Raw genomic sequence first — 16,598 nt, 5'->3', positions numbered from 1 at the left:
CAAATCTTAAGGTAATATTTTTCGCAATAAATTATTTACATTGCTTTAAAGATGCTTATTCGCATCAATAATATTGAACTACTTGTCAGTTTAATATATCTGCAATATTATATACTTCAACTTCAGTCTAAGATTGTATTTCAAGACCAATAAATAATAGATACACAGATTGTTTGAACTAGAAATTGTAAAAATTGACACAATATTATTAAGCACTAAAAACTCGCCTTGAATAAATATGGCCTTCTTCGTTCATTGAAATAATTTCTTTTCGTAATGTTTTATATCATTAAAATGTGACTTTTATACTATATTAATTTAATTGCATATACTTTATTAACGTACACATAATTATCTATTTTATATATAAATCAAAATAAACATTATTATTTCAATTATTCTTTTCTAATTTATTTATATTCATTGTTTTTAGCATGACTGTTTTTTATAATCTTTAATAGTAGGTATTAAATTACTTCTCCCTTAGTAATCGTTTTAAGTATTTTTATTGTATTTAGTGAAAAGACTTGAGATTTCCATTAACCGATCGAACTTCGTTCATTAAAATCTTCAACTAGATTCGTGGAAATTTTCAGGTATTTCGGTATTTGAACGAAGTAATTGCTTCTTCATTGAAATGAAATGAACAATAAAAAGTAACAGCTGAATGAAAGAAAAAAAGGTGTTTACCAAGGACTATTAAGAATAAAGAAGAAAGAAAAGAATTTGAAGGAAAGGAGTTGGAGAGAGGCATTCTGAAAGAGGTTTAATCAGGATCAATCCCAAAAGCTATTCCTCTCTCGCCGTAGGTGTACTTCATCATTCTTGCATATCTTTTGTAATACTCTTCACATTTGGCGTTTCCCTTTTATTATGCACGTCGCGTTGAAAACAACGCAGTAATTATACGAACAATGAGCGCTTGATTAAGTCTCGTTTTCAGCGTAGTGACACCATAGTTAGAAAACGCAATTCGTTCACTGAAAAACACTGAATTTGCCAAATAAAATGTTCCCGGTTGTTAAACATGTCAGTAAAAAAAGATAAAGACAGTTAAAAAAAGTTAAAGCCATTCCCGCAAAAAGATAAATCCTTATTCGATTTTTACTTATATTTTTAAATAATTTTTTTTATGATATCCTTGCAAAAATGTAATTGAGATAGATATTTTATATCACTTTTCAAAATTTTTACATCTTATGTATGTATTTATAAATAAAGGCGCCACTTAAAGTTTGATTCAATAACAATTAAATTTTCTTTCAGTAAAAGGTACAAAAAGTGAATATTATCAGGATTATAAAGTTAGATTAGAACTAAACCGAGAGGGATTTTGATATAAATCAGCGGCGTTCTAATGCTCGGATGACGATAAATCTGACTTCCTTAATACCAGGAAGTTAATTGGTCTCCTAAGCTACTCGAACGATCTTGGCAAGCGTTAATATGGTTCGATTTTGATTAGCTCGATTTCGCTCTGATATAAAATTACCTTGGAGAATTCCTGAAGCGTTATAGCAATGGAAGTGTTGCCTTGCACCGTCGGAGGATTATCGTCTTCATCCAGGACGTCGATAGTGAGGACGTCCGTTTGCACGTGCTGCATTCCGGTCTTTTCTTCCCAAACGACACATCTCACCTGGATCTTGACATGAGGTCCGGGTCCCCTCGGAGGTCCGATAACATCTCGGTCCAAGGATGCGTTTGCAAATAATTTACCGTCGACTACGTGAAAATAGTCTGTCCCTGAAAAAGATGAAAGTAAAATTTATATTATTGTTCCTATAACGGCATGCTTTACGTCCAATATCAAGTGTAGCATAGTGGAAACGTTATTCAAAAGTGGTTTGTGGCAGCAAAGCTCCAACATCATTAGCATAAATTAACATAATCGAAGAGATTCCAAGAACAATATATGGTGCAAGCGCCAAATTATTAGATAAGAATCTAATGAAAAATATTGTCATAAAATATAAAAGGTCTAATATACATATATCATTTTAATATATTAAATTATTAATAAAAAATTAATAAATACGTTACTTAATTCCGTTACTTTCATATCCGTAATTTTAGAATCGATTAAAGTTATTATTAATGATGCAATACTGATGCATGCATTTACAAATAATACCTATATTATTTATTTAACACAATATTTAAATTAGTATTTTAATGTATGAGTTATTTGTGTGTATATATTTGTATATGTGGGTGTACTTTTTTCGCAGTTTAAAAGTTTAATGTTTATATCTCACTAGTGTTAGATTAAACTCTCTCCTAAAAAATCGCATTTGAAATATGGCGCTCGCAACATTTTCCCGGTAGCCACTTCTATTGTTTCAAACGCTGAAAAATAAAATTGAAATCGTCGGCGAAGGGATTCGGGGATTTGATATATGATTCGACGCACACAAAGAGGGCCACGAGTTTCTACCGTCACATATTATGTCACTGTGATATAGACGACGTCTTCAGCGAATTTTAATGATGACACTTTTGCTCTGATCCGACAGCAGCTTTAGCGCCGCTTGCTGTCGCGAACAGTTGCGGCAGATTTATTCGTATTTTACGTCGAATAATTCGAATCAATCACCGTTTGGCTGCTTTCCCGGCTTTGTCAGTGAAAAATGCTCGATTCTTGATGAAAGATTTATCTCTCGTAAACATGAACTTGACGGTTTAACGAAGATCGCTAGAGCGACGATACGATTTATCGAGGAACATGAAAATTCCAAACGCGTAGAGAATTAAGTTTCCAAATTCCAAAAATTCTTCATAAGCTTATTTTATGTTGGACATTTCAGTTATGTTAGAAAGTCATTTATGTTACAAATTAGTTGAAAATTTATAGATAAATTAATGTTTAAAATTTGAACGATTTCTATTAATAAATAATCAAATGGAATTATACGAGATTGGATTTAAAAGGATTGAAACTGAAAGGATTGAGATGTCACTGAAGATACTTGCCATTCAATAATTCATATCTGGTGACGCGAAATTCGGGACACACGTAGCTGTATGTCTCTGGACCGAACATGCCAATCATGGTGACTGGTTGATTCTCGTAAATCTTGTATCTTGACGTGTTCCAGAAGCACATATCCTACAACACGAGGAACTTTGTGGACTAACACCTCCGATAAACTATAATATCTCGTATACACCTTGACATTTCAATGATCGTTTATTCTTTTATATCACAAAACGATCGAGTGAAACAAATTTTTACGACTACTTGTGATGGCTTTATATTCACCGAATAATAAATGGCTTATTATTCAATGTTTTCATTAACCAGATTAGTTTTATTATTTATGCGCATAGTATGAATTCCAGATGACAATTGCGATGATTAATGAGTTATTATAAATGGGACACTCGTGCGAATATTCAGGAGGAAGTAGTTTATTACGAGAATTTACCTGTACGAAATCTGCACAATTGATTGTTTTTCCTTTTACTGGTACTGGTTGCAGTTTTATTTCGAGTACCGCTTCGTCAAAATTCTTTTCCGTCGCTTTGATAACGATATTAAGTGCGCCTTACAATACAAAAAATAAAAACTATTTTAGCTAAAATTATCTACATATTTTATTATCTTTCATACCATAAAATAAAATAATTTAGGCTCAAAATGGGGATAACTTTGGCTCAAATTTTGATAGTACCTAAACATGACTCATGTCAAAATAGGGACATAAGACATTCTAAAAATGTTTTAAAGAAATTTTAAGACGTCTTACTTATGTTTTGATTTTGAACATGCTGTTTAGGTATTTTTTACAACTTGGGTCAAAGTTATCCCGCGATTGTGATGGGCCAAAGTTATTTCATTTCTCAATAATATTAAATAAGATTTTCTTAAAAAATAATAAGTAAAAATGTTTCTACCATTTTTCGGAAGATTCCGTAGCATAACATCGCTCAAATTCCTAAGGTAAATTACAGACTGTTCTCGTGGCATCCGGATATGGTACTCCACATTTTGCGGCGTAGTCGAATCGTTCCGAAGAGTCCTAAGACTGATTAATTTGACCTTGTCGTGTCGACCCAAGTATGGGACCTTTAAAGTGAGGTTCGATTGCGGGAAATAAAGTCCTGAAACAAAAAGAAATACTTTTATTCGTTTCTTATCAGTAGCCTCTTCCTCCGCAATTTTTCCGGATAGGATTTTCAGATTGCCTTAGGCTGACTTATATCAGATATCGTTCCTGAAAATTGTCGCGTCCAAGAACAATGGCCTTTCACTCGTAAATCCTCCGCAAAACGAACTCAATGGCTCACCGGAAGCGTAGGAGAGCACTGCCAAATTTCGGGAAGTAAATGGTAGTAATGGTATGTATACTATATAGTGATGTAATAACTTCAGTTTCATCGATTTTGCTGACAATTTCTCGCACACGTCGCACACGTTACTTAGTACTTGGAAATGTCACGTACACCTTGTCGCTGTTTGCCATCGTTGTGGCATTAAAAGTTGATAGAAATATCAACAAGCGGAAAAAAATAAAAAGGATAGTTTCTATTAAATTTTTTTTACTTAATATGATAACAATTTTGTTAACTATTATTATTAATTCTGTTTTTCTAAAAATAATATTTGCAACATTTTTTCTTTATCACGCGAATTGCAAAGAATATTTCCAAATAAATCTATTATATAAGTATTTGTGTTAGGAGTCTTCTATATGTTTGTGCAACTGAGGGTATTTAATTTTTTATTAAAAAAATGCAAGAAACGTGAGAGTAAAATCTGTCATGGAATTAATGGAAATTTAATAGTGTTGCGAAAGCTTGCTTAATGTTTAAATAATCGAAGACTACCATTTATCAGAATCTGAGTTCAGTTTTACTATTTTGTATAGAGAGGAAAAAAGGAAAAAAGAAAGAGAATAAATGACATCAAAGAAAAGTCTGTCTCTCTGATGTATATTTCATAGCAGCAAGAGAATTTGCATTTTTGCCTAAAGGTGAATATTCAATAGTTTTCGTGTTCTTGTTTGAAGTATTAACAAAACCAATTTTGTGGAAGTAGAAAGGAGGCTGGTCAAGTAATCATTTTTCGTGATACCACAAGGATTCTTTTTGCAAGCTTTAGGTTAAGTACTCTGGTATGTGCATGCAGGACTTGCGTTTCTAAATGGTAGAAACGTGTTCAGCCGCAAAAATGTACTCCGCTGAATAAAATATGTCACGAGACGATCTAAAGGCCGTCTGGCGTAAGGCATACGTTACGATATATACGTCGAAGCCGATCGTCTGGCGATTTCTACGTTTGAGCTTACGTCGAACAAGCTCTTGGAGATCGTCGCCGCCACGTCCGGCGAATAAATTACGTCGAGACGCGACTTTTCCTCTCATGCTCCCCGTCATATATTATAAATTATATGACGATAAGCGCCCACGAGAGACAGGAAAAACTCTCTTCTACCGTACGTAATTTTAGATCTGAGATACGTAAAAATATGACAACGTTATAGAAGTTGTTTGTTTCAAAAGTGATATAAGTCTAATCTTATATAATGAATCTTAAAGAGTATAAATTTTAGAAAAATGTAAATATAAAAGAAATGTGATGCGATATATATTTATTTTAACAAATTTGGAATTAAATCTGTAATCACAAAATTTAAAAATGTCTACGTATTTATGTTATATGTTAAATAAATATCGCAAACACACAGACATCTTACTTTGGAAATAGAAAATTATTTGGTCAGTAGATATTTATGCGAGAAACGACGAAAGTTGTTCTCTCTCTCTAATTTTAGTTCTGTTTCTTATGATTAGGTGGGTTTCTTTTTATTCGACGACTATTTCCAATTTCGATTGGAATGGACATTCGACGATAGTCTATATACTTGACGATAAGAATTTGTATCGTCTCGATCGTGCCAGGAGCGGCCTGGGGATATTCCGTCGCTCTTGTGAAATGATGATATTGCTCCCCTAAGTGCAACTGTCAAAGAGGATCGAGGGATTTAAGAGATAGTATAGTCGTTACATATTTATAGCGATCTTTTATATTGATAGGATTTTAATGTCTTTTCTATAATAAAGTAAGAATATATAAGATGTACATAATACACAATAAAACATTGTAGAAAGCAAGTTATTATATATTTGTATACTTTTTTCTTTTACACTACATTGTCAATAAAACATATTCAGAATAAAACATATTTTCTCATTTTATTGTTTGATGTTCTCTATCTAAACTCTTTTACATAAATATTATTTATTACAATATATTTTATTGTGTATATATTATGTACATCTTATGATTTTATTTTGTTATACAAAAGTTATTATAAAATTCTGACAATATGAAGAATCATTATTAATTTAATATAATGAGCATTAAGTTATTTATTAAATTTATGTTTAAATTGTATATATTTATATATTTTCTATTCTCTATTCAATCATTCTTTTTTACCTATAATAAGGTTCACTTCTGCAAAACTTATAAGAAAAATGAAAATTTGGGCTTTTTTGTGAATACGTTTGTGACATTTTCATATTTCTTAGCATAATTTTAGTTAAACGCACATTAAACTCAAAGTTAGAGTTAATCGAGGGATTATTGAAAGACAGTCTCAATTTGGATCTTGACAATGAGTCATACCAGACTTTTAGTTTAAGCTCACTCGAAGAGATTGTTACGAGGTCGCGTTAAATACTGAAACAACGATCCTATTTTCCGATGGACAGTGGCTAATTTCGGTGTTTACGCGAGCAGGTTCAATGTCGAGAGAGGGAGACATTACCAAGGTTTTCTACACCTTCGCGTGCGATCATCGTTGCTGACTTGGAGGAACGAACCTCCCGTTCGATGTCAAGGTGAGCGTGCAATCAATATATGCCGGAGCAGTTGTTAATTTTAATCCATGGATCGCGTGTGAGGTTAGATACAGACGAAACGATTACGAGCACTTTTACAACCCGCCCTTCCTTCCACGCAAGTTCCTTGACACCACCCTCGAAAGATATTTCTCAGACACTCACAGGAGAATACAAGGTGTACGAGGTGTTTCAAAAAACCCATCATTAACATTAGATTTACTAATAACTTAAAAAAAAATTTGTTTCGATTAAAATATTTAAATAATCAATGATTTACGAGTTGGAAATAATAAACGCAAGGCTTTTTCGTAAATTATATTATGGCAAAGCAATTTAATTGCAAGATCTCATTACACTTTGTTACAAATAAACTATATACTACAGATAATATTTAGATAAATTTTTTCAAAAGTTTTTTTTAGAGTTTTATAAAACTTAATTTTTTAAAAATTTCTAAAAGATATAGAATTGTTTGTTAAAATATACATTTTTCAAAATTTAATTTTTTAAATATTTTATGATTTTATTTAAAAGCTATTTTTCTGAGTATTAAAAATCAATGTCATGTAATGGTTAGTCTCGAAAAATTCTTTTTAAGCAGTTGATTATTTTACACGTGCTCATATTTAATGCGTCTGTCTAGATGCTAATTTGTGTAACAAGTGTGTAAATTACCATTTGTATCTCTTCTCCTCCCACTACAATAAGACATATTCAGCGTGAGTTCTTAATTTGAATAGTAATTTCCTACCTCTCATTGGAGGGAGAACAATTAATTCTGTGACACGGAGGCAAAGATGTTCTATGTTCCCACATTGAATAGTTTCCTCAATTATATTCTTGAATTATAAAATGAAATTGATTGTTCTTCTTCCAAGACGTGGATATAGATTTCAATAAAATCAGACTATTAAGAAATATATTAATAACTTTATAAAATTCCAGAGTCTGAAACAGCAAAATACAAAATAATGCATTTTAAAATAATAAATAAAAGAGAAACGATAAATCTAAAAGAAGAAACATGGTGAATGAAATCTGAATGAATTTCTTCTTTCTAGCACTTTCATTTCAAGATACCATCTTGGATACTATACTACAGTACGTTATCGTCGAATAAATCTCACTGTATCACGAAACACGTACTTAAGTTCCACATGCATTTAGGTACATCCGCTGCAGGCCGTTTGTACCCTAGGTGTGATCGACCGTAGGGGAGTTCTTGGCGTGTTAAACGTCGTACGAAGTAGCGTTTGCATATTCAAGAGTGGATAATACCGCCGGGCAGATACGTCTCGCAGACGTCTCCTTCTGTGTCTTTTCCTGTAATTGAATTCTCGGCACCGAATGTCAAGCTGCATTATTGGAATATTTGGAGACCTGAACATTGTATTTACACACACATATTCGAGAGATACAATTTTATAATAGAAAATGTATTGTCTAATATGTATATTTTACAAATATAAAGGAGAAATTTTAATAAACAAATAAAATTAATACTGTAAGCTCTAAAAAGATATAAAGTTAATAATATATATAAAACAAATACATTTAAAATAATATCTAATAAATAAGATATAAAATAAGAATAAAAATTCCTTTTAATTCGTATTATCTCCATTTAAATAAAATTGTCAGGGAGATTTATTACTGCTAGCATTGGCTTTACTTATGTTTATCGGCAGTCGATTAAATATGCGAATTTTAGACGTGGTTTACGTAAAATAGGTTCTATCGAGAATGCTACTGAAATTCCGCGTACGATCATTTTCGCAATGGATGGATTCGATTTGCGCTTATGCGAGTCGTAAATCAGCTGCGGATCTTGGGGAATCAGCTGTGCGAAATAAGCTTTCTTGATAAATGTTCACTAATAATCGGACGCTATCGTGTAAGTATAATAATGTATTGCATTTAGATCTAGTGACCATTTCATTACAGGTTTCTGTTGTAAACGTGGAACAAAGCCTAATGGACTTTGGCTGCCACATTTCTCATTATCCCCTTCGAACGATCGATTTAATATTTTCTGGTAATATTGGACGAGTTAAGGGTATTAATTTGCATTTCAATGCGGTAGTTAAGGTCCATTCAACACGAATAGTACCTAAAAGGGAATTATTATTATGAATGTCACTTTATTTTCATGTCTAGAACAAATAATGTTGTTACGATTTCTTCTTGGAGTTTTTAAATTTTTTATTTGACATGCGTAATTTTTCTGTAAATAATTTGATCTACAACAATAATTTTATCTATTATAATTTTTAAATTGTGATAAAAAATGCGATATTTGTTTATGCGCCTAAACTTAATTCCGACGCTGTCGATTATCACCGTTCGTTCTCGCAGAGGCTCCTCGCGCTTTTTAGGTAAAAGCGGACGTAGTTTCGAAGAGTCGTAAAAATAGCGTGGTCGGCGGTGTAATTTTTCGAGGTGGCAATGAAAATAAAAGAGGCTTCGCCTAGTAGATGAAGTAGGTAGCGCGGTATTTCTGCCGCCTGTCTACCATAATGACATTCTGTAACCCCGCTTTATTGGTACGACGGCGGAACGTTAATCCCAGGGATTCTCCATGGATGCCCAGAATTGTTTATTCCGCGGTCCGAGCTCACCCCGAGACATATAAACGACACCACGGGTCGTTTATTAAACCATTTTGCCCGACGTGTCCATGGCGTCGTCTGCCTCTCGATGCAAGCTCGTTCCTGTTCTGGAAAACCGAGATCCACCTGACTTTCGTCGGGGATTAGGAATGAATTACGTATATCATCATGCAAGCTCTACGGTCACAATTTCACTGTATCATACATAGTAGAGTAAGAAGTTTAAACAAGAAAGCTAGCGAGGGGCGACCACAGCATCTGAATTGCAATAAAAAAATTAAAAGATAAAAGAATTTGTGACAAGTTTAGTTTCGAAGAAATGAATAATACAATATGATTTTTATTATTTTACACATATTTTTTAAAAAATTACATATATTTTTTAGTATATAATACAAGTTCTTTTATTTTTAAAATATCTTTCTTATATATGATAATCTTTATAAAGTCAGATTTAAATGCGATTATATCGTTAAACTTTCAAGATAACAAAGTTATGATATAAAACTTTTGCGCGTTAATAACGTGCCAGAATAACGCGCACGCTTTAAAGAACTAGCTTTAAATCGCGATGATATGTTATCGTGGTGAAAGAAAAGCCGATCATATTCATGGAAAGCTACTTCTACTTAAAAAAGTTTTTGCTCGGAAAAGAAGAACATTGCAACGCTCGTATTCTTAAGTGCTGGGTTGTCGATATGACTTACGAGACGGGAGCGCTTAGGGCTTTCGACACTGAGCGGCGAAAGTAGCGGATGAGCTCGGCTTATGCCACTTATAGAATTTTCTACATCACGACACTTCATATATAACATCGGAAGAACGTATATTAAGCGTCAATTCGTTCGTATGATTTTTACACCTACCTCCGATGAATTCATGAAATATATATTACGTTGAAGTACGCAACGCAAACACCATTATTGACTTGGCAAGAAAATTTCCTGGATGATTTTTCTTTCAGAGGCAGTGGGGCATGATTGAAGAACTTTTTCAAACCGTCTTAAATCCTATAATAATGTAAATTATGTTTTTCCTATCTTAATTTATATTCTTTAAAATTTAAATTCCTAACAGTTGAGGAAAAATTCTTTTTAAAAATTAAAAGAAAAGAGATTTAAAACTTCTTAAAATACTTTAATTTTAATTATCTTGAAATAAATATCTGATTTGTAAATCTTTTCTCACATTGTTCGTAATATCATATAAAATGTATGTTATATTAATATAATTTATAATATGAATATATATTATTTCCTGAAATTTTATTCAAGCAGAAGCATAACTGAATACATTTTAAATAAATCTTTTAGCTTTTGTATAGAAATACATACAATACAAATATCTACTCTTACACATCATTCGAGGCTTTCCATTGTACCTATCCCATGAGAGACATCCTAACGTTCGCGCATTTCATCTTCTTTACCGTTCTGCTGTTCTTATCACATTTCATCTAGTGTCGCTATAAAGATGTCATAATAAACGCCGCAACAATAAAGTAAGCCCAGCTATAAAGTAAGCCCAGCTATAAAGATGCATTATCACCATCTTAATTTTAATAGGAGATACAGATATTTAAAGACGATGTACTTTAAATATCACTCTCAATATACAAATTTCCTTGCTATTGTGAAGAAATTAACTCACTTTTTTGCAATCACTTAATATTACAGTTAAATATTAGGTACCATAATTTTTCAATTAATTAATGTCACGCATTATTTTCGTATTAATAATATTAATATTATAATGAGAATGATTTCATTTACTGAAATCATAGAGTTATTAACATAATGAATTATTAATATAATGAACTTATTATCTCTTTATCTGAATATTATATATATAAACAATACAAGTATAAATATTTATCTGAATATTTAAACTTGTGATTTTTATATTAAATGATATACGTCCAATATTGGGTTATATATAACTTTATAAATAGCCATAGAAAAATTAAACTGCTCTAAAAGGAAAGCGCTAATCAATGCTGTAATCGAACTAAGAACTAACATAATATAACATAGCAAACGATATAAACCGCTGTACGAATTTTCGGCAGCAAACTATCAGTTAATCTCCGGCTAATGGCTCGTACAACTCGACTTTATGAAGTTCGATCGCGGTGAATAATTACGACGTGTCGAAGTTGAACATTGAAAAGGCTTAAGCCTCGTACATAATGCAGAAGGAGACGAGCGCGAGAATCTGTCCGGACCGATCGATGCAGTTTATGCGGGCGATACGCTCGTAATGCTAACGAACGTATGCATCCATGAACGCAGGTATACGCAAGATCGTTATACGTAGAAACCCCGTATTTGCACATCGAGTTACATTCCCGAAAATGGAGAACGTGAACACGATATAAGCAGCCATACAACGTAGCAGCCCTCGCGGTCTCGATGAAGTTCCTTTTCGCTCCAAACTATGCAATCGTGCCGATTGATGTTCTAACACACTTTAGTTTCCGAATCACAAGATAACATTCTTCTTTTTTATATTAATCCCATCAGATACTACGTAATATATATAAAAAAATTTGAAGACATTATCCATTGAAATTATTTAATTCTATCGATGTCATCTGAGATCTGATGACTGATATACATAATAATGTATATGTTGAAAAAATAATTAAAATTTTGAAAAAATTAATTGTTTACTATAAATACTATAAATACTATTAATTGTTCAGTATACATTATTTATTAAAGTACGGATAAATTAAAAAAAATTTTTTAAGACGGTTCCAATAAAATCACACACAGAGATTATAATGAATATAATAATAATATTTATTATTATATCTCTAATATAATAATAATATTTATTACAAGAATCTCTGCGCTGCAAAATCCGTTCTCGCAGTTAAAGGGATGCTGGCGTGATGACCAAACTTCGACGGAATCGTTGTTTTGCTAATTAAATACGATTTACATACAATTTACAATACAAACATACAATTTACGGGACATCGATAGGTCATTATATACTACTACATTATTATCGCACGTACACGTATACATAATAATTTGTTGCATATTGAAATGTTATTATTTAGGCTTCTAAAAACTGAATTCTAACGATTCATATATATTCATTTCTTTATTTTATATTTGGCTGTGTCTTTATTTCGGGTATATAACTTGCATAACTTTTTCACGAAGTACACGTTTTGATAAATTGACAACATTGATCGCCATATTAAAAATGGAAAAAGAAATCTATAATTTCTTTATGTTCTCCTACTTTGGACACAAAATATACCAGAGCCAGGTATATTAGCACGTGTATTTTAATCGTGGAAAATAAATTTTAATTCTGTGAAGTTTATATGAAGTAATTAGTATGGAACAAAAATAATATTTTGTCGGTAAAACAGATGACGCCAGCATCCCCTTAATAATGTACTTATTTTAATTCATAAAGATCGATATATAGATTACTGCTTTTATATATTGCATTATCGAAGAATTTCACGCGAATTTTTCGCTTCACAAAATGTGAAAGACGCAGCGTCGATCGTGTATGTGAAGAAACACACAGGGAATATCCTGATATTTAATACTGACGATCCGTTAAAGCTGACGTATTGATGAACGGGCGACAGACTGATGTGATATGAAACACGTGTGTCAATAGGTCTCGAGGTGGGAGGGAAAAAAGCGGCTGGTTATTGTCGTGACACTTGGCAAAGAAGATGATCCTGGCACAGTGCACGCGACTGGCGAGGACTATAGATCCCAAAGTGAAGACACCTGCGTACATGCGACATCGATAAATAACGAGGACCGCCTGTTATCCCGCTTTTATTTTCCCCTTCTGGATTTTCCTCATTTTCCCGCTCTTATCCCGATGGACGACCTCTTTCTACTCCGAACTCCGAAATAGCCTCAACTATATTTAGGACACTTCGACATACGCGGCTCTACGGAAAACTCCGCGGTTGTCGAGTATCCGCACCTTTTAAGAGACGAACTTACGGCTTCGTTAACATCGATGCGTTAATATCTGGCGTAGTGCGTTAATGCCGTACGTGCTATAACGTATGTGGCGAGAAACGAAATCGTAAACACTTGCGACTTGTTATTGCATTACGGCCCTATTCCATTTGGTCGCAGACGTAATTTTATATCGGGAAGCGAATTGTTAAGAAAAATCGTCATAATCTAAAATCTGTCAATATAGATTATTTAGTCCATTAGGACTTTTAATTTTATACATCAAATTTCATGTAACATTTGCTCGTTTTATATAAGGAATATTTAAAAAATGTTTAATATATATTATAAAAAAAGAATTTATAATAAAAATCACTCTCTTCATAATTAACTTTATTTATTTAATTATGTATTCATGATATTTCTTGCGGAAACCGATAATTTCGAGTTCATCGAGTTTACGAGAAGTGATGCGAGTTCGGATGCGGGAAATGAATAAATTTTGCATATACATCCATTACCCTAATGATTTGGCACGATATATTACTCTGTTTAATACATTCCTAACAAATAACTAGTTCGTCATAAATTTGAGTTTATAACTACCTTGAGATTTTGGTAACGAAAATTGCATATCTCTATAATTAAAATCAATTATTTACGTAGCAACAATTATATTAAAGATAACTGAATTCAACTACAATTTATAAAATATTTTTTTTGTGAATAATCGAAAAATAACAATGATCTCACAAACATTTTACATTTATTCCAAATTAAATTTTAAATTCAGTGTATTTCCATTTTAATAATATAATATAATAGAAATTATATCGCTTAATTTATAAGATTATCATTGAATTATTAGAGAAGTATATTTCACATATTTTACGTACATATAACTGTATTGTAATATTTATATATTTATTATTTATTAAATATATTTTAATGCTAGTCGTTATGATATTTCGTTAAATATAATAGGGACAAAGGATATTATTAATTTTACATTCGCGTTGTTCAGGTAATCGGTCTTATCCGTGGTGAATAATACTGCGGGCGATATCGTAATGCCGCGCTTAAGTAATTCGCTTACCGTGTACGAGATGTACATTAAATTTTATGGTATACGACAAGCCATATTAATGGATCGGCGCGCAATAATACACCCAACTGTATTTCGCAGCAAATATAACAAACTTTTCTAAGAATCGTACATTACAAAGTAACAAAATCATCCCGGAAATATAAGGAGTTTCTTCAAGAGATATTCTCCCCCAGTAGAGCTGAACCGTGAGAATGCCATATAATTTCTTTTTCTTCCGACGCGACTCATTTCAATTTTGTTTGCGCGGCGAGTTAGTTATCTATTCATTAAAACGAAATTTTTTTCTTTTTTGTCTCACCAATACAATGTTCATCTCGCTGCTTTTCGCCAACACCTCGCGTCGTTTATTTTCAGCCATCGAGGTAAACTCGCACGCGCGTGTGTATATGATACAATTTTAATTAGATTAAAAAATATACTGCTTGTGACGTATCGTTCAAAATTTATCGTCTCCATAGTATTTATTTTGTATCGTTGACAGCGAAAAGAATATAAAATTAAATGAAATCGCGTTAAAAATATTTTCGATATTGCGAGATAAACGACAGGATCGATGCGAAGTGAATCAAAGTAATTTATAGATGTAAATCGCGGTAATAGATATTAACTTGTTGATTTTTAGTCGCGTATAGTCACCGTAAGAAACGATGTTTTCAGAGTTGAAAAATACATTTAATCAAAGTTTAAAAACAATAACTTTTTAATTTTAACTTCTATAATCTCAAATCAGCAGAATTCTCAGTTCACCTGGATACAACGGGTAGATAGCGCCATTTTTAATAGTCGTAAAGATGATTACGGCAGCTTTAGGAGCTTGCGATTAAACTTGCATGCCAGCCGAGTCTCGCTCTTCGTTAAATACGCGGCGGACGTAATTTCTCTACACCCGGTAGCGGAACTAATTCGCGGAGCGTTCCTTTCCCATGCCAGGGCGAATAAATTAGGCAAATAAATTATGAACAAGGACAATTGTTCTCGTGGAACATTAATTTGTATCGGATCGATTGTATTGCGGTATAACCGTATGTCGATGAGAATTCGCGCGCGATACGCAGGTGGTGCCGATGATCATTGATTTTTCCTCGCCCATCTTTCTGATGAACGACTGAAATAATTGCTTTTAACTCGACTTTTATGTTCAATTCTTGGTCTCACAGCTAAGCTAAGTTTACTCACAGACCCCGACCGCACAACGGCACGCTTTTACCGGCAATAAGGTGCCGAAGACTTAATCAAAGTCTCGGTAAACATGGCCCAGTTTTCATATCGCGATCGCTCCACGACTAACACACGCAACTACTTCCTTAATTTTGCCTCCGGCGGGCTCAATGGATGATAGTTAATTAATGTTTATCATCATTAACACTACGTTCATTTTAACACCAATGTTTTAACATCAAACATAAAATACCAGTAAATCGTATTTATTTAAATAAATGCTTTTTTGTAATAAATTATTTACAGATATTAAAGTTGTTGTTAACATCATCATCAAAATTTATGATCAATTTGATTTGTGAAATTATTAATTAGTTTATGATTGCAAGTCCAGCTGTGTTCGATTAATTTAAAGGACTAAAAAGATATACGTAAAAATATCAAGCATTAAGATTTAGCTGCAACCATTTAGTGGCGTTTATCCTTAATTGCGTAAATGCGTTTATTTCGAATAATTAACCCTCCGTTTGCATCGCTGTTTTTCACTAACGTCGTCTACACCGTGTGTTTTTCATGTCGGCACTAAATTTTTCTTACTAAATCAGTTGTGAAAAATTGGAAAAATTTTTTTATCATTTTACATCTCTACTTCGTATTCTAAATTTTTTTGAATTCAGATATTATTGTTTTCTTTTTTATACATATAATAGAATACAAAAAGAAACTTTGACTGTTGAAATTTTGAGTTTTTAAAAAGATTCACAATACAAGTGAAGAGTTAAATTTTACATTTCACCATTTAATCAGATTTATTTGGAATTGCTTGTTATCGTTTTAATTAATAATATTTTAATACAAGTACACTGAAAAAAAAAGATTGGCTGTTGCCAATCGAAATCCTATACTGACATTGCGGATAGG

The 16,598-nt window shown here is 32.4% G+C and overlaps 1 protein-coding gene across 1 annotated transcript in view; it reads right to left on the bottom strand.

Moving 5' to 3' along the window:
- Ret (protein kinase receptor Ret oncogene) overlaps positions 1 to 16,598 on the bottom strand; it is a 59,858-nt gene that overhangs the window by 22,477 nt on the left and 20,783 nt on the right. The window contains exons 3-6 of the mRNA XM_018445213.1: positions 3,898 to 4,104; positions 3,429 to 3,547; positions 2,974 to 3,109; positions 1,493 to 1,746 (exon numbers count right to left, since the gene is read on the bottom strand). Coding sequence (XP_018300715.1) covers positions 1,493 to 1,746; positions 2,974 to 3,109; positions 3,429 to 3,547; positions 3,898 to 4,104 — 716 coding nt within the window. The remainder of the gene's footprint in view (positions 1 to 1,492; positions 1,747 to 2,973; positions 3,110 to 3,428; positions 3,548 to 3,897; positions 4,105 to 16,598) is intronic.

The sequence above is a fragment of the Mycetomoellerius zeteki genome, unplaced genomic scaffold (genome assembly GCF_001594055.1).
Source record: "Mycetomoellerius zeteki isolate Tzet28-1 unplaced genomic scaffold, Tzet1.0 scaffold156, whole genome shotgun sequence".
Lineage (NCBI taxonomy): Eukaryota > Metazoa > Arthropoda > Insecta > Hymenoptera > Formicidae > Mycetomoellerius > Mycetomoellerius zeteki.
This window is presented reverse-complemented; position numbering and strand designations above follow the sequence as displayed.